The sequence below is a fragment of the Gymnoscopelus microlampas genome (assembly GCF_963454915.1).
Source record: "Gymnoscopelus microlampas genome assembly, chromosome: 5".
Taxonomy (NCBI): domain Eukaryota; kingdom Metazoa; phylum Chordata; class Actinopteri; order Myctophiformes; family Myctophidae; genus Gymnoscopelus; species Gymnoscopelus microlampas.
The window spans coordinates 19,124,803-19,147,821 of record NC_139942.1 but is presented as its reverse complement, the minus strand read 5'-3'; the positions used below and the strand labels follow the sequence as shown (position 1 = coordinate 19,147,821).

The following is a 23,019-nucleotide window of genomic DNA, read 5'->3' as shown; positions in this document are numbered from 1 at the left end:
CTGCATAGTAGAATGCATTGTGATTTATTTTCCTCTTCTCTTCATCTCTCATTTGTGTTCCTGCCTTCAAGTTGCTTGTAATATAGAAAGCAATGAAAAAGTGTGCATTATTGTACAGTACACATATCTATTTATTTTACCTATTTGCTCCCAGTTTGTTGTTTTGACTTGTGTCATGAAAGACACAGGCAGAAGAAAGGCTTTCAAGAGAAGTGGCTGTATACAATATGAATACACAGCACCACCTAGCGGTAGAAACAGTCTGTATAATCAGTTTGGTTGACTTTGGTTTCAGCTTTCTTCATCATTTGATTAAATTAGTTTAATCACAAAAGTATTGTGTTATCTAGCAGCTGGCTCATGCAGCTACAACACTTTTCTAAGGACAGAACCACAAAGTCACAGCATCGCTGTACCAGAAACTAACTTTGATATGATGTATGGAATGGAGGATAATGGTCATGGCTATTTTTATCACTGGAAATAAATTTACTAATTTGTGTTTTGCTGTGTTTTGCCTGTTTCTTTTAACAGGAATGTGAACCATTTCACCTCACATTGAACTTGACTGAGTGCATAACGATGGGTGTCCTCTGGGAACATAGTGAGCTGCCTAGAAGGGCTAATCAGTCAATCAATTAGGAATGGGTAAAATGGTCCGTTGTAACCATGATAAATAAGCACCAAGCAACATTCTGACGGGCAGACCCGAGTGTTGTAGAGAGCTACAGTATGAACCCACCCCAATATGTCCATGTGGAAAATCCTGCGACTCTCTATGCCCATATAGTGATATGAATCTGTATGACCCCTCCTTTGTTGCACAATAATGACTACAGAAGGGTTGGGGGTTGGGTAAGAAAACAAAAGCAGTGAAACTGCACAAACTTTTTATTTTGATTTCACAAGCAGAAGCTTGTTCCTCATTACATTGCCATTATCTTGAAAACCAGAACTGTGCGGTGGTGTTTGTCTTTGTTACACACGATATGTCACTTCCATCACACAAAACATTGTTAGTTCAACACCCAGTAGCCAATAGGTGACAATTGTGCTAAGGTGTACTTCTCCGGTGAACAGCTGTGAAACATGTGAACAAACGGAGAAATGGTTTGGTTATAAGGGACATATCACCATGTTCGAGGAATGACAACAGCGAACGATGGAGAGATTGGAACATTATTTCACCTCTAGTGCTGTTGGCACAATGGACTGGTTAAAACACCTGTGGGCCACATTAGATTTGTTTCCGTTTTAAACGCGAGGTTCTGGGAACTCAGACTACATTAGATCACGTCTTGATGGCTATCTTCCCCCCCTGATTTCCCAGTATAATTTGAAAAACCCTTGCACCACAAAATGATGCATTTCATTTTGTTTATTCAGGGAGGATGAGGTGTTGACGTATTACTGCTCCAACATGGTGCTATGGGCCTTATAACCATCAGAAACGACTCTAGACATTGTGTGACAAGTCTCCATTGAAATGTGAACATTTGGTTAAAAACATGGATGAATACTGAACATAGTGAATGACTGGCTCAGTGTGTACAGAATGCATTCAGGTGTGTTTGGTATTATTCCTATGGTGCTAGGAAGTAAAGAGTATTGGCCAACAAAAGAAACACATTCACACAGAACCTTTGATGTTGCTGCTGTAGTTCAAACTGGATCATTTAAACCAGGGATGACCACTTCATGAGTATTTAACCGTTTTAATCTATGAAATAGGTTAATGTTCAAAATAACAGAGAATACCAGAGTGAAGTGTTGCTACTCCAGTGACTATTAAACTGCAAAAAAGTAGTAGCCTTATCTGTTAGGCATCCTTAGTTGTTGAGCATTCATAACGCTCACATTACTCCAACATAGAATAAAATAATGTATAATCCGAACAAAATTAAAACACCTTAATCTAATTGACCTATTTAAATCATAGAGGTTTATGATTTAAGACTCTGCCCTGTTTTATTGGATGATGAACTTCTGGTAATGTTATTGTGGAAATAATAGACTTCAACAGTGGCAGACAATAATCCCTGGTTTAAATGACGAATTCATTTACATTACTCAACCCTTTCCGTTTTTGTGAATGAAATCCTTTGACAGATTAAGTCATAAAATGTATGATGAGCAATACAATTGTTTTGCGCAAAATGGAAAAATAAAACAAAACAGCAAAATAATTCAAATGCTGCAATACACTATAAAGCCAAATGGGCCACTTTCTTTATATATTACAATTCATATGATACAAATGTTAAGTTTACAAAGAAAAAAAGATATAGACATATCAATTGGCAATTATTAATATATCAAAAAAGATAAGAAGAGTGCACTCTTTTCAACACAAAGCAGGGTATAATGTTAATGCCAATGCAAAGATCTGAATGTTCTCCTTTTTTTGGGTACAAATTGGCAAATCACGTCAAATCTAAACGTCAAACAAAATGTGCTTGTTTGAGTCACAGTACAGTACTGTACTCATAGTAGGACCTACAGTAATTCAAATACACTTACAGTACTACACAAAGTTCAACAGCGATGGGTCTTTCGGGGGCCGGAATGTGAAATGCCTGTCCCGTTTTGATGACATAACACAGACTCAAACACTCAAAACATTTTTAGACACAGCTTTCCATCACCTACCAAACACACATGTACATCCTTATAACGTCACAACGCCTTACCCCCCAATACACCAAAACACACATCACAATCACTCTTTTCTATTTACTTCTATGCATTGGCTTGTGTTTTTGTTTGGCAGGCTGTATTTACTGGCAGTGGGCAAGCAAGCAGAGTTCATATATTGCATCACGACACTCTTAAGTGAATTCAAAGTACCATAAACAACTGTGACACTGGTGTGGATCCCTTATAACAATATTTCAATAATAAAGACTAAAGGGCACTGTGAAAAATATGGGGTTAAGGTACATCGTTCAGCGGTTCTAGGACAATAGCTAGTCTGAAATGTTTTGGGACTACTTACAATATTTAAAATTCAACACCGATTCAAAATATGTACTCTTTCATTACATAACAGAACAATGCTTCCGTAATCCTGGAGAGACGGAGTACTGCTGATTTCCATTTCTGCCACCTAATCAGGGATTCATTACAAAACCTGGGACATCAGGTGAATGCAGTTATTATTAACTAAACTAGCAGTAAGCTGGAGCTCCAGGATGGTGAAATAATCGAGCAATCTCTGCAAATCACATCTGCTTTTCCATTCAAACTGTACCCGGTTGATTTATTCTGCAGAACTGTCCTCAAACAATAAAAATAATTACCTTTCAGTGCATTTTGACCCTAGAAATTAATTTTTTTTTTAATAAATTTTGATACTCGATACCCATACGTAACAGCCAAGTTTTTTTTCTTATAATTCTTATAATTTTGAAAGACTTCAAGGCTTCATTTACACTCTCACATACAAAGTGGTTATATTAAAACTATTAAGTCACACATGTGCCCTTTGCACATGAGCATTTTAAGATGGCACAATACTGAGTCCTTTTTATCTATACGTATAGAATCATTTGTAATGTATTGTCAGCACGGATTGTGTCAATTTAGCAAAGGCATACTTTCTAAAACCACAACCAAAAGAAATGAAAATGAACAGCTAATGTTTTCTTAAAAAGGTGCATAACTGGAACACAACTACACTATTAACTCAATCTCAGTACATTAGCTTTAGTTTTTTCTCCCTAAAATCCTATATACCATTTTGTTACTGCGCACTTCAAATGTTTGTTTTCTTTTCTCAATTACTTTTCTCAATTTGTGCTTCAAATACGTTTTCCAATTTGAAGCACAAATTGGGCCATCTCTATGGAGATTACTTCAGTATTAAGCCGATTATTTTCCAAGTCGTTCCTATATTTCCCATTTGTCCCTCTGTGCTCGTTTTCATCAGCAGCAAATTCATATAAGTAAATAATAAAACCTTAAATAAACAGCGAGTACAAAAGCAAAAAGGGATCCTTCACATTATTTTATACACAGGGGTGTGGTTCTCTGTGAGACATGGCTCTCACATGCGTACTGTATGCACAAGTGCACACAGCTCGCAAACACACACACACGTGTCGTGCGCACACATACTGTACACTCGGCTAGATTTCATGCATTCATTGTGCATATTGGAGAGAGTGGGAGACAGTGGTAGACACTGAGATATATGCACACGCATATATGCACAAGTATTATTATGGCGTGTGTGCTTATAGGCAGACGACTGTGTTGTTTTGTGCTTGCGTGTGTTGAGTGTGTAGGTACAGCCGGATTTTTGAAGGAGTCGTGGCTCTGCCTCAGGGGCCCAGGGTTGCCGTGGGGGGGCCTGTTTGCAGGGGAGCCTGGACTCATTTTTCCTGCAGCAGTGCAGGGATGTTGATGTTCCAACCGATGGCCTGCCTGTCGAAGCCGCAGCTGAACAAGTTGCAGGAGGAGTTATCTTCACACCAGGCCGAGCAGCAGACCATACGCCGGTGGCCCTGCGTCAGAGGACGCGTCGGTTAGCATGACAAAAGCTGACAACCACAGATCGCTGGGTTCCCACTCAGACTTTTTACGAATGGTAGGGGGGAGGGATATATGTTTTGTGGGTGTTTTTTTGAATCACAATGAATGAAATGTCCTTGAAATGTCCTTTTCACAGAGCTTGCTTATCAATTATCAATGTCATGACAGAATCATTTTCAATCATTTCACTGACTTTCCATCATACCTCAGAACTCTCAGTGAACTATTTTAGTGTAATATTATTTCAGTCAGGACAACTCACGTTATTATATTTTTCTTAATGGCAATGACATGGCAATAGTTTGGTGGCCTAGATCTAATTGCATGTCTTGCTGCTGCACTATGCTAAACATTGGACAGGGACATAATCCCATGTACAAGAAGGTACAGTAGATCTGGGTTCGATATTGTGCTCATGTACTCGTACTACTTAAAACCCGAAAGCAACGTCATGTTACACTGACTCACAAAACATTAGCAAGTAGACTATATATTATTGTAGTGACACAGCCTACAGATGGCGCCGTTTACCTTAATCCTGTATACAGCATGCTCGATGTTGTGACACCATGCTCTCTTCACGAGAGAAATTAATGAAAATGTCGGCAATTTGGAAATACTTTCAGTCAATGAAGCAGAAAAAAGTATATCATTTCTGTCAGGTGGTTAGTTTTCAGGATTCAAATTCAAAAGTATCAAAAGTAGCAGATCTACAAGCTCAAAACGAGTCGCTTCACGCCGCACTTCGAGCTTGTAGATCTGCTACTTTTGTGTGACACTGTAGTATGATCAAGTAGGGAATTATTTTATGAAAAAATACAAAAAGTTAGAACATGGAGATAAGAGGTTTATGGCCGACAGCAGCGATATAAGAAAGCAATGTTAGCAGTTAGCTTCACCACTCACATCTGGAACAGTAGTGTCAGCCCAATGTCTCTCATCAGCCACTGCGCTGTGGATATGTTTTCAATATTCAGCTAGTCTAATGCCTCATTTATGCTGTCGTACGGATTAAAAGTGCTGAAAAGTGAGTGCTCGTCTGGAAAAAAAGGTGCCGGTATTGTCCCAACCCTAATAAAAGTGTAATATAGAGGTGTTTTAATAATTAAATGATGTAAGAAGATGGAGATGAAACAAACCTGTCTGTTGCTGCGTGGGAGGCGAGCCAGCCGAACGCCAGACATGTCAAACAGCCGCACCTGTCGATTGTCATGAGGAAGAGCGATGATTCTTTGGTTCACCGATACGCTTATCCTGAATGCAGGGAACAAAGGAAAAGAGATGAGTTAGGAGGCCGTTAAGTTTAAGTGCTTATTAACAGAAACAGTGTTTTTCTCTCCCCTGGAGGACCAGAGTTCCGGGACAAGATATAGGGATTACACTATTTGTCCGGTGTGACAACCAATCAAATTATGGTTTCACATTTGTTTTATTCAATCACATGCATTGTCTTTGTGCCCAACTGTAGTTCCCTTTTCCAGAAGGTAGCATAAAAATGTCCTGTTCCAGGTCAGTTTCTCATAGCTATATTTCATTGGCTCAGCAGAAAGCACACAACACCTTCATTTGTTTCCAGTTCAAATACAATTTGAGGTTTTAAGTTGGCAATTTGTTCTAAATACGGGATTCAATATATTTGTGATGAATTGCCCAGCCCTTCCCTGAAGCTGTAAGAACCTTGAACATACCTGTTGACAGCTGAGTCGGTGCGGATGGTTGCTATGGGCGACCTCATGTTCTTCAGGTCCCACACCTTGACCGTGCGGTCGTCGCTCCCGGAGACCACGTTGTCTCCCACTGTGAACACCGCCGATGTCACCGTACTGAGGACACAGGACAAACACATCAACATGTGTCTCTAGAGAGTGCTTTAGTGATGATGTCTTTTTGTACGACAACCCGGACCTTACTTCAGTCATGGCTTCCCACAGCAGATATTCAATGGAATCTTTCCTCATTTTGACCAACGTGTTTAACTGGTGACTAATGTTAATTCACCCCTCTGCTTCCCACACAACATCAAGGACATTCAAACTGTGAATTTCAGCTCTTCGTGACCCACAGGGTTCTGTCCATCTTAGGAAAACTTTGCTGAAGGCTAATTCAACCATGGCAGCAGCTCACATAAGACCCCACGTCTAGACCTTTAATCGAAACCGACACACAGTTTATTCAAAGATAATGAATGTGGGTTTTATTCATTAGTGGCACACTTCCTGGTGTGAAATCTGATTCGTCGTGGCCACGTAAGAGAAGGATGGATTTCTGACTCAGTGTGATGTGTGTGTGTGTGTGTGTGTGTGGGGGGGACGGGGGACGGGGGGTACTGACTCAGTGTGTCCCTGGAAGACATTGACCGAGTGGATGGATGGATCTCTGAAGTCCCACAGTCTGAAGGTGGTGTCCCTGGATGAGGTCACCACCAGGCGCTGGGTGGGGTGAGTACAGCAGTGGGTCAGCTCCTGGTCATGACCTGTGCACACACACACAGTCGCACACACACACAAAACACAAAAATACATACTTTCATCAGCACAGCTTCGAGTGTCTACACTTCTCCTGCCTGTCTCTATGTGGTATGTTGTTGTCGGGTGCAGCTGCTGGCTTTGATCCGCTCAGCAGACTAGTCACAGATTGTGTTGAGCTGACCATTTTAAAAGTAGCATTGTAAAAAGTGCGTGTAACCCTGGTATACAAGGATCAAACGTAGTTTACCAGTGAGTGCGTGGACCAACTCTGACGTCTCCACGTCGTACAGATTGGCCGCTCGGTCCCAGGATGCCGTCACCGCCTGTTTCCCTCCGACCAGCCAGTCGGCGGCGATCACCACCCCCTGGTGGCTACGCAGGGTGGTGGTGGGCAGCCGCACGGACGGACACTCACTGGAGCCGTCGCCGTCCACCCCTCCCCCGCACTCTGCCTCGTCCTTGTCTGAGAAGTCCACGTCGTCCTCGCATGGAGTCTGTTGCTGTGGTAACGGTACGTAGGGCAGCGGGGATAAATGACATGTTGGCACATTGGTTCATATACTGTACATGCATGTACTATGTGCAAATTAAGACCGGTTCTACAATATAAATATGCATCTCAACAAAGCTCGTTTGTCTCAACTCTTATTCTTTTTAGTCATAAGATTAAATGCAAATTATACATAAAGCATAATATGTGAAAAAAAAGATATAGGGTTGTTACAATATTACAAGGACACCTAAGAATACAATGAACATCTTCTCTTCTTGAGCACACACACACACACACACACACACACACACACACACACACACACACACACACACACACACACACACACACACACACACACACACACACACACACACACACACACACACACACACACACACACACACACAGCATTGAAGTCCATGAAGTGAACCTTACAGTGATGTCAGCCACAGGTTGCGGTGTGGGCAGCTGGACCATGTATCTCCAGATATGAGCCGTCTGGTCACCTGAGGCTAACAGGAAAGATGAGAGATAACAGTGTTAAATGAGGCCTACTTCAACACAAGATGTTATTTCATGAACTAGGCCGATGCTCATTCCCTAGCGTCCGTATTCTGGGGTGTACATTCAGCAAAAATAGCAGATCTGCAAGCTCAAAACATTGCGAGCTTGTGCTTCGGTTATTTTCAGCTGCAGTAAGAGATTTGGTGTAGAGGCAAAAAAATGAGTGGAAGAATAGAGCCCTGAGGGACCCCAGTATACAGGGCTTAAGTGGTTAAAGCACTTTGAGAGGTCAGAAGACCTCAGAAAAGCAACATTTAAGACCATACAGGTATGCTTTGATCCGTTTGGAATGTTTGACATCCTTACCTGTTAGAGCCATTTGTTCAGTAGGGTGGAACTTGATAGAGTTGACTGAAGAAAGAGGGAGAAAGACAGAAAGGTAATAAACAAAATTATACATATATTTCAACAGAAAGAGTATTTGTTTTATGGGTGTATGTTTCCACTATAATGGCAATCAATTACCCTGACTAGTAGCTAATGTGTGGTTCAATGCTAAACCAATCATTTCCTACCAAAACCATATGAAACAATGACCAAAGCTTATCCCTAACAGGTCCATTTGTTAGTGTTCTGTGTACTACCTGACCCTTGATGGCCCACATATTTAAGGAGGCACTTCCCAGTCTCGATGCTCCACAGCATGGCACTGTGATCTGTTGATAATACAAGAGAACCATGCGCGCACATTAAAGTCACTTCAAACTGACATTATACAAACAGTTGGTTCTGAGCATTACGATGGGCCAAGCTGTGAGTCATTTGCGGCTAGGAGTTGCTTAGCAACACATGCAGTCTATCGTCTCTGTCGTGTGGAAACCTCATATATTATGTCCAAAACTGTTAATTTTCAGGAGTCAAATTCAAAAATAGCAAAAGTAGCAGATCGACAAGCTCACAATACGCCGATTCGTGCCGGGTTTCCAGCTTGCGGATCAGCTACTTTTGATACTTTTGTGTGACGCTGTAGTGTGATCAAGTACTGTAGAACATTAATTTAAGAAAAAAAACACAGAGAGTTAGAATATGGACATAGGAGGTTTCTGCCCGACGATATGTACCACTGAATTAACAACATGAATCATCCCTATCATCCCTATTCTGGGCATGTCACAACAGGCAAACATTTGCTGAAAAAAAATGATTTGGAGAAGAGGGGGAAAAAGGAGGGACCAATTATAGATCCCTGGGGGACCCTGGCCAAATAAGCATTTAGTGTTAAAGTCGTTAACACTTAGAATCTCAGTGTTTTAACAGATTGGTCAAATCACACAATCTGCTTGGTGGATAGTTGTGGTATGATAATCATATACCATGGCTGTGACGTCTGCCTTTGTACAGTTCTAGATCCCTCCGGGGCTAAGTAAAAGACATTAGGATGCAGCCTGGAGCCTATTGGCTATTTAGTCTCCTGTAGTTGCCATTTTACATGCCCCTAACAGGAGACTACAGGCTGCAGCATTACAGTCTTGTAGTGTAGTCTTAAACTGTCTCCATTTCACCTATACACTCCCAACAGAATTTCTGATCAAAATTTTTAGGCCAGAAATAGACCATGCAGTTGGTCATTATGGATTCACCTTTACAATGGCTAGCCTAGTTTAAAAGTGTTAAAAACATTCAGGAGGCAGAGATGTGCAAGGAGAACATTTGTATCCGGAACTGGATCAGGTTGTCATATTAATAACCATTTTATAAAATAAATAATTCACTCCAGCGCAGCCCAAGGTATATAGCCATTATATCACACCTAAGGGCCACCCTTAGGTGCAATATAATAACAATATACCACGGAATCTTGTGAGTTATACTGTAGCTTATATCAGATAAACACAAACACTGTTGTATAAAAGCAATAACTTGAGGTCACACAGGTGAAGCAATACATGGATAACAGACCTAACAAATAATGAAAACTATTGTGTGTGTGTGTGTGTGTATGTGTGTGTCTGTGTGTCTGTGTGTAAAAAGCACATTCAATGTATTGTTCCAGTCCTTTCCGAATTTGCACGACCTGGCCATGCACTCCAGTGATGTCGACTGCGTCGGACAAGGGCGGATTAGAACGATTCTACGGAAATCCCTGACACATTGGTCTGATTGTTTGATAAACATTCCATTCCATATATACTGTATGGGAGCACCTGTTTAAGGGTGCAAAATTATTGTCTTCATTTGTGGACACTGGAGACAATCGCTCATAGTTTGAGTGAATTAAAATAGTATAAGAAGGCCAAAGGGAAAGAAATAAAGATCAAATCCTCCTTCACAGAGAATCCTTCTTCACGTTATTATTACAGCATGTGGAGTAGTGTTTCTATTCATGTACATAATGATGGAAAATGCAAAGAAAAGTTATTTCACGCCAAATGTTTGAGAAGAGAAAGAGCTGTTGCTGTGAACATTTTAGTATTGATTTGACCTTTTGTAAAAAAAAATCTAATGTTTTGTTTTTTTGTAATTTCCTGAAATTATTATAACTGAAGCCTATGTGTGTGTGGAGAGTTGGTACAGGACATATAGCGTGTGTGTGTGTGCGTGTGTGTGTGTGTGTGTGTGTGTGTGTGTGTGTGTGTGTGTGTGTGTGTGTGTGTGTGTGTGTGTGTGTGTGTGTGTGTGTGTGTGTGTGTGTGTGTGTGTGTGTGTGTGTGTGCGTGTAAATACTATTTGATTGTAACAACTGTGTTTTACATGCAGAGTTGCAACTGGAGTGAGGTCTCACATAAACGGACAGAAAGGTAAAGGAAGACTAGTCTCGCGCAGCCAGACAACTATTCCACAATCTCCGAATGCTACAGTAGCCTATATATAGAAAGTTGTACGAGTCAAAAGTCTGGCTCGAGAGAATAAAGGAAGACAGAGAGACAGAGTCAGCACCTGCAGATGCTGTACCCAGGACCACCGGCTGGGTCCTGGTCACACTCAGGTCCCAGATCCCGTCTCTGTGTCCCACATACTCCCTCACCAGTTGACACACGGCTCTGGACGTTGTGGTCTTGAAACTCGAGACGATCTGAGGGGAACGCACATGCTATATTAAGACCTCTGATTTATGCTGCGCTTCTAGGATTCAAACAGGGTTCCTACACCTTCTGACAATTACCAGTTTTTGCTCCAGACCTAGAGTTCTTGTTTGTTTTTTGGCAGTTGTTTTGGGGTTTACAGAATTTGTACAGTGGTTGGCTGTCTTGCTATGACGTATTGCCGTATACCTAAAGATATTCTATACCAATACTGCAACATGTAAAATTATTAAGACTCATTGACCTCTGCTGACAGACAGTGGTCAAATGAGTGCATCTCAGACTGAACAATGGATTTTGATACAATATTCCAGGCTTTTTCATCTAGTCAAGATCTGGAAATAATCGAATTTGCGAGATTTTCCAGGCTGTGTAGGAACCCTGCTCTGTGGGAGGGAAGCAGGGGTGAGCAGCAGAACTCAGGACCATGGGGAAACCAGTCAGCAGGGTTCCTGCAGTGTGCCGGGGCAAAGAAGCTTGGGTTGACGGACATTATTTGCATCAAATGACCCGGAACAGACGGTATTTGCAAAGCAAAAATCTTGGCGTTTGCTTTCTCCTCATTGTGTGCATCACATGGTTGGAGCTAGTTGTATCGGACAATATATAGTAAGGACAGTCATTACATTTGAATTAGCCGACAGTCAATGAAATACACTTTTCTGTCATCAACAATATACCTCGCTAAATGAATTGTCCGGATGCTGCAAACCCACCCATTTGGTGCACCGTGAACTTAGAAAACAAACGCTAAGATTTGTTTGCAACCTCTATTTTGAACAAAGTCTGGTGTCAACTCGGATGAAAACATGTAGCAGTACTAGGGCTGTCGGGCTGAATCTTAAGATTTGAATCCAATTCAACGCTGTAAAAGAAAATCCATTTGAATCCCAAATTATGCTTTCAAAAGATAAATGTGTCACTGATTCAGAATAATTAATCATGAATTATTTTAAATATTGAATATATTTTAGAATTTACTGTATGCAGTACTTGGACTACGTATTTAATAAAAACGTTAAATTAACATTTGGTCATGATGTGCTGACTTGTGCAGGCCCATCCCCAGTGAAAGATGCTGGGAGCATCATTCATGGACTCTGCTGTTGCTGTAGTTATTCTGCTTGTGGGAGTGTCTAGGTCAGGATATAGCTTCAGCTATGCCGTTGTTACCTCTTGTTTTAACAGTCTAATAACAGTGATTTTCTGATGTCAGCTATGGCGTGCGTTGAGCCAGTAGTGATTATTATGTGACAGTAAAGACAGAAATCACAGTCTGACTAAAATAAAGTGATTTTTATTAACAAATTAAGCTATACACCTTTCTTCCTCAGTCAAGCCGCAACTATAGGCTTGTGAGGAATAGGCAGGACATCTATTTTTGGTCATGAAAAATGCTGAATCAGATACTGGCTTTGACATTGTTTGCTCAGCTAAAAACTGGAAATAAATATTTGATGTGGGGCAAATAGCAAGCCATTTGTTTTACCAATATAATTTAATGAACATGCCCTTGTTGTTCCCTTGGCTGCTGTTGGCCATGCAGCACTCTGCCTATAGCATATGCAATTTATTAATGACTAAAAATATTATAATTAGGATTGAATTAAATTGATTCAAATTATTATAATTTTAATAGATCTGGATTCAAATCTGATTTTATGAGAGAATTGACAGCCCTAATCAGTACTGTATGTTGCATTTTATCAAAACTGGATTACTGTAAATGCAAGGCTGCAAAGGAAAATGCTGGATGGGGGAGGTAAAGAATACTGAGTTATAATAAAACCAAAGACATTAAATGATAGTTGTTATCATCAACAGCCTGGCAGGTCGAGGTGTTTACGTTGAATATGGGGATGATACAAACAGGACTATGGGTCCGTTTCTGACACAGACCACTAAACAAGTTCCAACTGAAAAGAAGCAGGACAGCATAATTTAAGCAATCACACATTTGAAATGTAACCTCACTGTACACATGGAACAAAGCATACCATTCAAATTGTTCAACTATCAAATTTAAACAAATGTTAAATCAACACTGTAACAAAATAAAACAAATGTATGAATTAAATACGTCAGTAATTATCCAAAACTATTCAAAAGGTTGATACTGTATTGCTTTCTGTCTTGTCAGTTGTTAGCAACTCAAGCAGCATGGGTTAGCTAACCTGCAGATTTGAATTATTATATAATTCATTGTTACCCCATAACAATGAATGATGGGATATGGTCTTACATTGATATTATATCAAAAGGTGATATATTTGTGGTAGAATAACATATTGTTGTTTTTTTTATGAAAGTGTAATGTTTGGGCTGTAATTGAAAATAAAGTCTGTGACCATCGATACCTTCTGCTGCGTTTGAGAACGACTAGGAATCCAAAATCTGATCAAATGTAGCACCATCACGGAATGCTACATTTAACGATTAGGCAACAAGAGGTTTAAGTAAAGGAAAGGCAAAGCTAAAAAAAAGGAGAATGGCCTACAGAGTATGCTTCAGGGAGTGGTCTGTCATATTGCCAATCTTATTTACATACGTAATATGTAACGCTCATTGTAAATATGTTTGGAAATATCCCTCACCCAGTCTTTTATTTTTTTCTGAATATTGTGTTTGTGTACAGTATGCCTTGCTGCAAGCAACCCAATTTCTTTTTGAATTGTGACCTCTTGTTCAATGATGTGAAGATCAGGCCAGTAACCTGATATGGAAAACTTTTTCCGAACAGACCACACACTGTGTCATAATGGAGTAAAGTCAACCCAAGGTGGAAAACAAATGTCCTTTTTCACCTCTACTTATTCTCAAAGCAATGAAGGGCATTTTAAAGATAACGACCACCCAAGAGGAAAGGTCCCCTCCATTGTGTACAGGGTCCCAAATTTTTTTTTTAGCTCATCAGCCAAATGTCTGATAGACAGAGGTGAAAGTAGGCCGGGCTGGTATGAGATTCAGTACACAGTACCAGGAAGAGGGGACAGCAGCTGCCTGCCAAGACCCACATACAACCTGTCACGATCAAGAAAACACATCTGCTAATGTTAGGTCACCATTAACAACAATTTGTTTTCTTAATTGTTCCAGTGTGTTTTGTGCCCAGTACAGACAGGCCTGTGGGGTTTTAATCTGTACTGGAACACCACTGCAGCACTGCCCTTCCAAAGCGGTTTAGTTATTGGCTAACGCCAACTTCTGCTGCAGCTGACTGATATCGAGTGCTGTGTGTTCTTGGCAGGCAGTTGTTTGTTGCAAAAAAAATCACCACAAATTGAATGGGTGTGTTCAGGGATATGCATGAAGATGGGGTGAGAGGAGAACAATATGAACGATGAAGGTTGGGGTAGTACCAGCAAGAACTTCAATCTACTTTCATCCCTGCTGGTAGATTTTTTTGATTGATTGATTGATTGATTTTTTTATTCTTTTTACACCAGAGTAAAAATGGAATGTAATATAATTTGTATTCAATAGCGCATAATAACAGATTTGGTGAGTAAAAACAGTGGTCAGAGCAGATTTTAAATAAAGGGACAGGGTCTCCCAATGAAAATAAATTAGCCACTAAATAGAGTTCAAATTAACTTAAGAGTTAAAGTAGACAAGTGACGCATAAACGTATGTAACACTCTAACACTAAGACATTACTGTGCTGTATGCTGATGACAACAGGGGATCTAGCAAGGCAGAATTATTCACGTGCAGTTGTGCACTGTATACGAGCCACCAAGGCAGATATAATGTTACAAATATTACTCGTGCTGAGCCATCAATGTTATTTTATTGATCTAAAAAGCTGCCCGTACTATGAGCCACCAAGGCTGATATTTTGTTACAAATATTACTAGTGCTGAGCTATCAATGCTATTTTATTGATATAAAAAGTCGCCAAACATGGCTGACATTTTGCTACGCGCTGAATCAACAAAGCTGATATCCTGTTGCAAAACGTGTTGGGTGGCTTCCAAAACTCACACGGCAAATGAAAAATCGAACTGCATCTGGCGCTTGACTGGTGTTAATTTCAGACCCTGATTGTGTACCATTATGTAAATGCCAACAAGTTCAGTTAAAAACAAGAAATTATGTAAAACTAACAAAAACAAATAGCACAACTTAACCGAAAAGCTCATTAGTGAGTTATCAATTAGCGTCGTAATTGTTTAACTTAAAAAAAGTTAAATAAAAAAATGTGTACTGAAAAACTGAACTGGTACTGTACATTTGAATGACCAGGGTTCTTGGGGAGGGAGGTTGGACTCCCTGGTTGGGCTGCTCATGCATATAGGCACACAGGAGGGAGGGGAGAGAAACCAACAACGTTACCCATGAATCTCCACCCCATAACTCCCAGCTGGTTACACTGAAGTTGCGGGTTCCACCTACTCTGGCATAGCAAGAATTTGAGCGAGGCTAAGAGCACAGATGAAAGAGAAAGCAGGTTGTTTCTTCAAAATCCAAAACGTCACGAGTTGCTTTGAAACGTTACAGGATCATTTACACTTCATCACGCAACCTGTTCCACAAAGTGTCACTCGAAACAAATGACATTTGCAATGACTTTTACATAGTGAATAGTGATGAGCGACAAAGTATAAACAAGCCTTAAGGTTTTGACAAACTTGTCTAAGTAGCGTGTGACCAAATGTGGCAGTACATTATCTAATGCAATATACACTTCTCTTACTGAGACTTTTAAGACAACACATTTTCAGCAATATTGCACGTTACAAACATCTCCAGCAATATCATGACAATATAAAAACATAAGTGGACGTCATAAACGGCTGCTTGCAAAAAATACAATATTTACCTTGCTTGTAGAAGCCTTGTAGGTGGTCTTTAGTTTTTGTGACAGTTGGCTTGTGCTATGACTTGCTGTAAGCAAGAAAAGCCAGACAGAGAAAAATAGTCATACACAGTATTATGATACTGAAAATTATACTTAATGGTAAATAGTCTTCATGTAAGAACCATAACGCTTGCAGCAATAACCAGTGCATGCATGGCAGGAAATTCACTCGATCAACTACAGGGTGATGAATACAGGCTGTAGCAAACGATGTTCTCCTCTAAAAGAAATTCTCCCCAATTTACAGTAGTAGTCAGCATCTTCCCCAGATCCCCTCCACGCTGGTGCCCCAACCAACAAGTAGGAGTTACTAGTGCACTGACAAGGACACAATCTCCCATCAGCTATTAATAATACTAATTCAAAGTTATAGTGGGTTTATAAACATTCAAAGAAACATTTTGTTCACTGGAGTGCCCAGACGGTTAATTATGAACAACACCGTCCCTGAATGCTAGGATCTGTAGCAAAAAGAGGAACTGTCCTACAGCATGCGTCACACCTTTTGTTTTAAGTGCTCCTTTGGTTAAATCTCCTCCTTCAAGGGTTTGTCCCTCAGCTGCTAAGCGATCATTCAGGGTCTCGATTTCCCTGCGCACTGAAAATGAACAAAGAGATCAGGCATTAAATCATTGTTTTGTGTCTGTCCTAGTGCTGCTTCTAAAGCACTTTGAGTTACAGTACCATCTGTGTATGCACATTAAGTTTATTACTGATTACGTCTGAAAACTGTGAGGTCAAAATCATAGAGCAACGTTCTAGCAATTAGATTAGCCAGGCCTATATGAAATTGCAAAATGGCTTACTAAGGATAATAATAATATAAGCTATATCAAAGCTATAAAGGGCTGTACAAATACATTAAAAGGAATGCATTAAGAAATGACATTAGCAAAGACATCAGCTATAAAATAACAGCACTTGGCTGGCTGCATTAAGACTCGCTCAGCATACAACAATAGATAAAATGACAATGCAGCAGTAACACAAACACATCAAACAATAACCTCTTCAGATGCGGAAATCATCGCACAGTATGAGGCTGGGATGCTCTTTACTTTAGGTGGAAAACAACAGATGAGTTTCACCCACAGCTTGTGCTGGTACACTCCATGAAATGAAATCTTAACCACTTAAACCAATTGACCAGAGTCCCTCAGGGCTCTAAACCAGTGTCTTTTCTGTTTTTGTGGGGAAAGCGTTTGCTATTCGCTAAAATTAGTAATTGTCGATCTGCTATTTTCTGTGAAAGCTTTCCCCACAATACGGATGCTGGGGTTTAAGTGGTTAAGACGCCATCTAAGCACCAACCATGAAGAAATGTCTGCCTTTAATTTACTTACATTCAATGTTTTCTATGTAAAGGTTTTCAAACTCCCTCTCAATCTGACCAAACAGATCCAGCAGATTGCTCCGAACAGCCAGGGGCAGTTTGGAGTCCTGTAAGAGAAAACGAAGATCAGACCCATGATAAACTAAACGTTGACACACTGGGACTGGGGTGGACCGGGAGAGTGTGGAGAGAGTGAAAAGGAGGATAGAATAGGTTGCTTGTTTGAAACCTTGGACCAACTTTGAAATATCTGGGGCAGGGACAGTGTGAGGTAAACAACTACTGCCAATATGCCTTTGAGCCAGCCATCTGCAGTGCTGCTATGACAACAGAATGTCCTTTGGGATCAATAAAAGGTCTATCTCTCTCTCTATCTTAACAGCTTCTAAACCAGCAGAGCTACTCAGTGGCTAACAGAGGACCCTGTCTGTATGAGGCAGCCTGTGGGTGTGTCCATGTGTAACAGTTTGGATGTGAAGTGTGTCTATGTTTATTGTTTATCTGTACGGATGTTATGTTTAACTATGGATGTGAAGTTTGTCTGTTTAACTGTAGGCAATAGATGTAAAGTAAGGTGTTTGTGGCAAATCTTCTCTTCATTACCAGCACAATACAGAAAAACGGTCTGCTTTTCACAGTATTGATGCTTTAGCACGCATATCTAGGACCACAATGGAAACAAGTCCGCAAGACTTTTTTGTGTTATCCTATTAGCCCAAATGTCTGACTGCACCTCATGCTGTTTACATTTCTGTCTAATAAAGTATTCAATCAATCAATCAATTTGCACCAGTACTTTTAGTAAAGTACCAGCACAGCAACTGTAGTGGATATAATATTGCTCTTGGTGGATTATAAAATGTTTCTAACAGGAAGGAAACAAGATCTGACTCTATTTCAAGCTGGCCAGCCAATGAGCTCCTGGCGCAGTAAATCCCTAATTCCCTATACCACGTAAAGCCCTAGTGTGAGCCAAATAAGGTTACAATGAAAAACAATGTCCACCTCTTTGTCAAATCTATCCAAGAATGCCATACTGCAACACACATCTGACATCAACATGAATAAAGCAGCATATTTTAATTGCTATGGTTACATTCAGCTCACACTGAAAACCATTCAAAGCCTAAACTGAAGCACTAACAAATATGAGACAAATATAGAAACAGGCTGTGCCTTTTATACCGACACAGATTTGCCCTCGTATACAATCTTCCTGGGTTACAGTCCCAGTAATTTGTGAAGTGTTCAGTGAAGTGTGGTCTTGGTATTCATAGGATAACACTAACACAGCCTGACGTAACAAGAAAAGAAGGTCAGTGCTACAGTGCACAACTGCCGTAGAAACATTAAGCTAGCCCTGCAGCAAAAACTGCTTACCAAGTTGGCACCTCCCAATGACAAAGTCAAAGTTCCCACAGCAACTGCAGAAGATTCAACAGGAAACCATCACGACCCCACCGGCCCGCTGGCAGTACTGATCAAACATTTACTACATCAGCACAACACTAAAGCTAGATCTAAATTAGTCTAAGAAAAACAAACAAAACTAACTTATGCTAGCATTGCCCACGCTAACACTAGTTACCCGTAACTTACCTCCATCCTCAAGTAGGACTCCAGATTATCAGAAGACTAGGACCAAGTGAAACCGAGTGAAAGATGAGGGGGGGGACAACAACAACACACACACAAAACACAAAAGGCATGAGGAAAAGATCAAATAGTTTGCCCCATGAAACGGCTCCTTGCAACTGGCTGCTATCAAAACAACTCAACAGGGATGAAACAGCCCATTTTCATTCTGATGCAATCGTATGACAAGTAGATCTTAATCTCCAGTGGCATACTGAACAAGGTTTCACAAGTCTACTCTAGTCAATCCCCTGTTCTCTGTAAACTATTTGACTTTGTGGAAAGACATTAATCAGCAAGGACCGGACTGCAGGCTTGGATTAATCCTTGTTCTGCGCAAAGATATTTGGCCTGGATTATAAGCTAGTTATAGACTATAGCACCCATACATCAGTGTTTCATTCAATAAAATGCACTAAGGAAGTGCATAGTGCTCTTTTAAAACATATTTTCATAATGAAGAGCCAGACAGTGAAGCTAAAAGGAATGCATCTTATGAGAGGTACTAACATTACATGATCTATCCAATGCATGCGACTCCAGAGACAGGGGTCCCTACCATGAATAGGCACAAATTCTTGTCTTATAGTGAGATGGTTTTAGGGTTGGGATGAGACTGATGAGAATAATAACATGTAGTCTTGTAGAAATAAGATGCATAACATCCGTTTAATCAGATGCCTTTAGGTGACCATGCATGGGCCGTGGCCATACTAAACTAGCACCAACACAAACATTACTTTACCTTTACCCTCTAAAAAGAAGATTGAAAGTCACTGGTTTAGATTTACTGGGACTAGCTTACCTAAAAAGGTGTCAACTCCAATATTAGTACGATGGGCTAAAGGTCACAGCAGAGCTAGCACCGTGCTGTTTCATTTTCTGCACTTGACATTGTTCATTTGACACGTCTTGTTTCTGTGTGTCCCATTGATTCGGGAGCCTCTATTGTGTATTATGCTGTGCTGAACCATATTTCCCTGTTGTACATTCTTGAACTTTAAGTTCTATTGTTGTTGTTATTTTTCTTTCCATTTCCGTGTACCTATTGTATTGCATTTCATAACATGCTGTGAACTTAATTTCCAAGATCGAGTCTTTAAAGTCTAAAGGAATTATCTGCTGTGAATTGTATGGGCCTGGCTGTGTGGATAAATAGAAAAGGAACATCACACAAAAGGGGTAAGATGGGTCGCCTGAGGATGACAGGTGGGTTGGCCAGCTCGGTGTAAGCTCATCCTCACCTGTCCCTCCAGCATCTCTCTGTGCAGGCCGATGCGGTCCTGCTCGGTGCTGTTGGTCCGTCTGATGGAAAGGCTGTGGGACTTCCTCTTCTGCTTGGCCTGGCGGGCCGCCTGGCTGTTCAAGCTTTCCACAGGCATCCCACCGTCCACACCCCGCCCAAGTGCTTATCTGAAACTGTCAAAGTGGGTTGGGCAGAGGACAGAAACAAGTGGCTTGCATAAGGAACTTGTCACAATGAAAGCATATATTTTGTTCCGAAAACTACAACTATTGTTTATTAGGCTATGCTGTCATATATAACTGTGCATTTATTGTAAATATTTAAGTATAATAATAATACAAATTATACATGTAGGTTTTATGACAAGGGTTGAAAGATTTTAACCATACCCCTTAAACCACTCTCTTTTGAAGTGGGTTATGTTATGATTGACCCTATAAACATGCAGTTCATTCTACTGTAATTAAAGGCTATGTGAAAATAGCCAACCTAAAAGCTAACAATGCATGAGCTTGTAGATCTACTATTTAAAAAAAGAAAAGAAAAAAATAATCTTGGGGGGGGGGAATAGGTAATTTTGGAACATTTTTTAAACATTTTAACAACACAAATCTTATATGGAGGTCCCTGGCACAAAATATTTTCAGATGTGGGGGTCTGTGGACAAATGGAAATTTTCAATTAAAGTCTGGTTCACCTGACATAACAAAGTCAGCATGATAAATCATGTTTGAGTAGAGGTGAGCTTTTGCGTAAGCAGGAAGAAAAAAAAAGAATGCAAATATTCTCATACAAGTATTAGTCAGCTAGTAAAAACAAAAGAAAAACGCCTACTGTTAACGACCGTTATTTGATGTATAGCTGTCTCTACTCATCATGGTAGGTGTTTACTGCTAGACCTAGTCAGAGAAGCAGGCTGTTTGTGATGTGATCTAGAGAATTGAAAAAATCCACACTTACCAACGTTATAGGTGGATCACTACTCAGTTATAGCTGCTACATGCAGGCGAACGCATGTCCGTGCGTGGATGTGTGTACATGTACAACGTAAGTAAAATACCATGATGTTGAAGAGATGTTACGTCCAAATTGGCGTCCTACTGAATTCTGTGATGCATTACTGTGCACAAAGGGTGGCAAGCCACCCGAAAAGTGAGACTGTTGACAGTATAGGGATGGGTCAATTTGAACACCCTCAGTTAACCCTCAGATAAAATACATCCATGATAGTCTTGATCCAAGGCTATACTATCATAGATGTATTTGATCGAGTATCGACATATAGAATGCGTTTTAATAATGACCATTATATGCAGATTATGCAGATTTGACAAAAATATGGATGGTATACAAAATCTGGCAATTTGAGCATTGAATCTAAAATAAAATATAATAATAATGATAGATTTTGGCACAATCCTGGCTTGGCATGGATGTTATGATTTAGCATCCTTGCTACGCCATAAAAATGAAATAGGAAACAAGTCAGTGCCGTCGGAGTAACGGAATTTGACGGTTCACCGATCTGGGTGTAACAGTTATAGGCTGCGTTGCGTTAGCTAACATTGTTAGTTAGTTAGCATGCTAATACCACTAGCAGCGACAACAGCTTCCCAAAATAATGTCCTCCAACTCACCTGGACGTCTAAAAGGGCAGCTTTGTATCCCAAGCAACGCTGCTGAACGACGTTGGAAGCATTTCCCTCAGTGTTGAAGTGTCTCTGCTGGCCTTCAGTTGACAGCTGAGCTGGAACAACACAACACGCTCACCACAGTCAAGTCCGGTCCGGGTTTTCAAAATAAAAGCCTGTTATAAAGGCTTTTCTAGCAGTGGCGGAAAACGTAAAGATGTATTTTACTGAAGTAAAAGTATAAATACTGCAATGTGTAAATCATAAATACTCTGTTACAAGTAAAAATCCGGAATTAAAAATGTACTTGAGTAAAAGTACAAAAGTATTGGTAATACCAAGTATTGGTATCAAAATGTACTTAAATTACCAAAATAAGAAAGTAGGCCTTTATGCAGTTTTCTAATCTTTTGAAAATAGCAGATCTACAAGCTTTGTGAGCTTTTCAAGTGGCTAAAATGTGAAGTGGTTTTGTAATAATAATAATCTAAATCAAAAGTAACTAGTAGTAACTAAACTTTTGAAATAATAGTGGAGTAAAAGTACAATATTTGTCTCTGAGATGTAGTGAAGTAGAAGTAAAAGTACTGAAAATTTGAAATACTCCAGTAAAGTAAAAAATACCTCAAAATTGTACTTGAGTACATGTACTTAGTGACTTTGACTTTACACCTGGTTTTACTTAAGTAAAAGCTTCAATACAACATTTTAAAAATACTCTGTTACAAGTAAAAGTATGTTATTTAAAATTCACTTGAGTAAAAGTACTTGTACTTAGTTCCTTTCCACCACTGCGAACACTAGGTATGGTGTACGCAGCGGTGGAAGATGTTTCTTTCTTTTATTTTTTTCGCTTCATATAACAGAACTGTAATGCATTCCTATACTACATGATATGCCATGTAAATATCTGCTTTTAATGTGATGTCCAGAAGATATTGACAATTTTAATGTGGGTGAGGAAAAAACAGAAAATTGCAAGACTCCTCTGACCATTTGTCTGCAATAACAAATTGCATACAACATCTATTCTAGTGCCTGATTGATAGACAATTAGTGGCCCTTAGTGTTCATGAAAAAAAATTAATACTGTAGACCATCCAACATACAGTATGTCATTTTGTCAAAAAATATGTAATTGGTTAACATGTTAAAACAGTAGGGGCACCACAATATAGACCATAAACTGAAACATTGCCAATTGGGAATTTACATTATGACCAAATAGA

General features: G+C 39.9%; 1 protein-coding gene across 1 annotated transcript; it reads right to left on the bottom strand.

The window, feature by feature from the left end:
* Positions 1 to 873: 873 nt before the first annotated feature.
* On the bottom strand, positions 874 to 21,934 carry LOC311046341 (WD repeat-containing protein 37). The gene is made up of 14 exons (XM_084058576.1): positions 21,797 to 21,934; positions 20,158 to 20,332; positions 17,289 to 17,385; positions 16,448 to 16,543; positions 15,907 to 15,971; positions 10,939 to 11,074; positions 8,646 to 8,717; positions 8,368 to 8,412; positions 7,933 to 8,009; positions 7,249 to 7,501; positions 6,865 to 7,006; positions 6,222 to 6,356; positions 5,673 to 5,787; positions 874 to 4,505 (listed from the first exon to the last, which is right to left on the bottom strand). The coding sequence occupies exons 2-14, from the start codon at positions 20,293 to 20,295 to the stop codon at positions 4,374 to 4,376; spliced, it is 1,503 nt and encodes a 500-aa protein (XP_083914702.1). The 5' UTR covers positions 20,296 to 20,332; positions 21,797 to 21,934; the 3' UTR covers positions 874 to 4,373.
* Positions 21,935 to 23,019: the final 1,085 nt, after the last annotated feature.

Excerpts from the sequence above, each read along its gene's own strand:
- LOC311046341 (XM_084058576.1), bottom strand. The coding sequence starts at position 20,295 with ATGCCTGTGGAAAGCTTGAACAGCCAGGCGGCCCGCCAGGCCAAGCAG. Across the intron at positions 17,386-20,157 it reads GAGAGATGCTGGAGGGACAG|GACTCCAAACTGCCCCTGGC; the intron begins GTGAGGATGAGC and ends TTTCTCTTACAG. Across the intron at positions 8,010-8,367 it reads TGAACAAATGGCTCTAACAG|CCTCAGGTGACCAGACGGCT; the intron begins GTAAGGATGTCA and ends CTTTCCTGTTAG.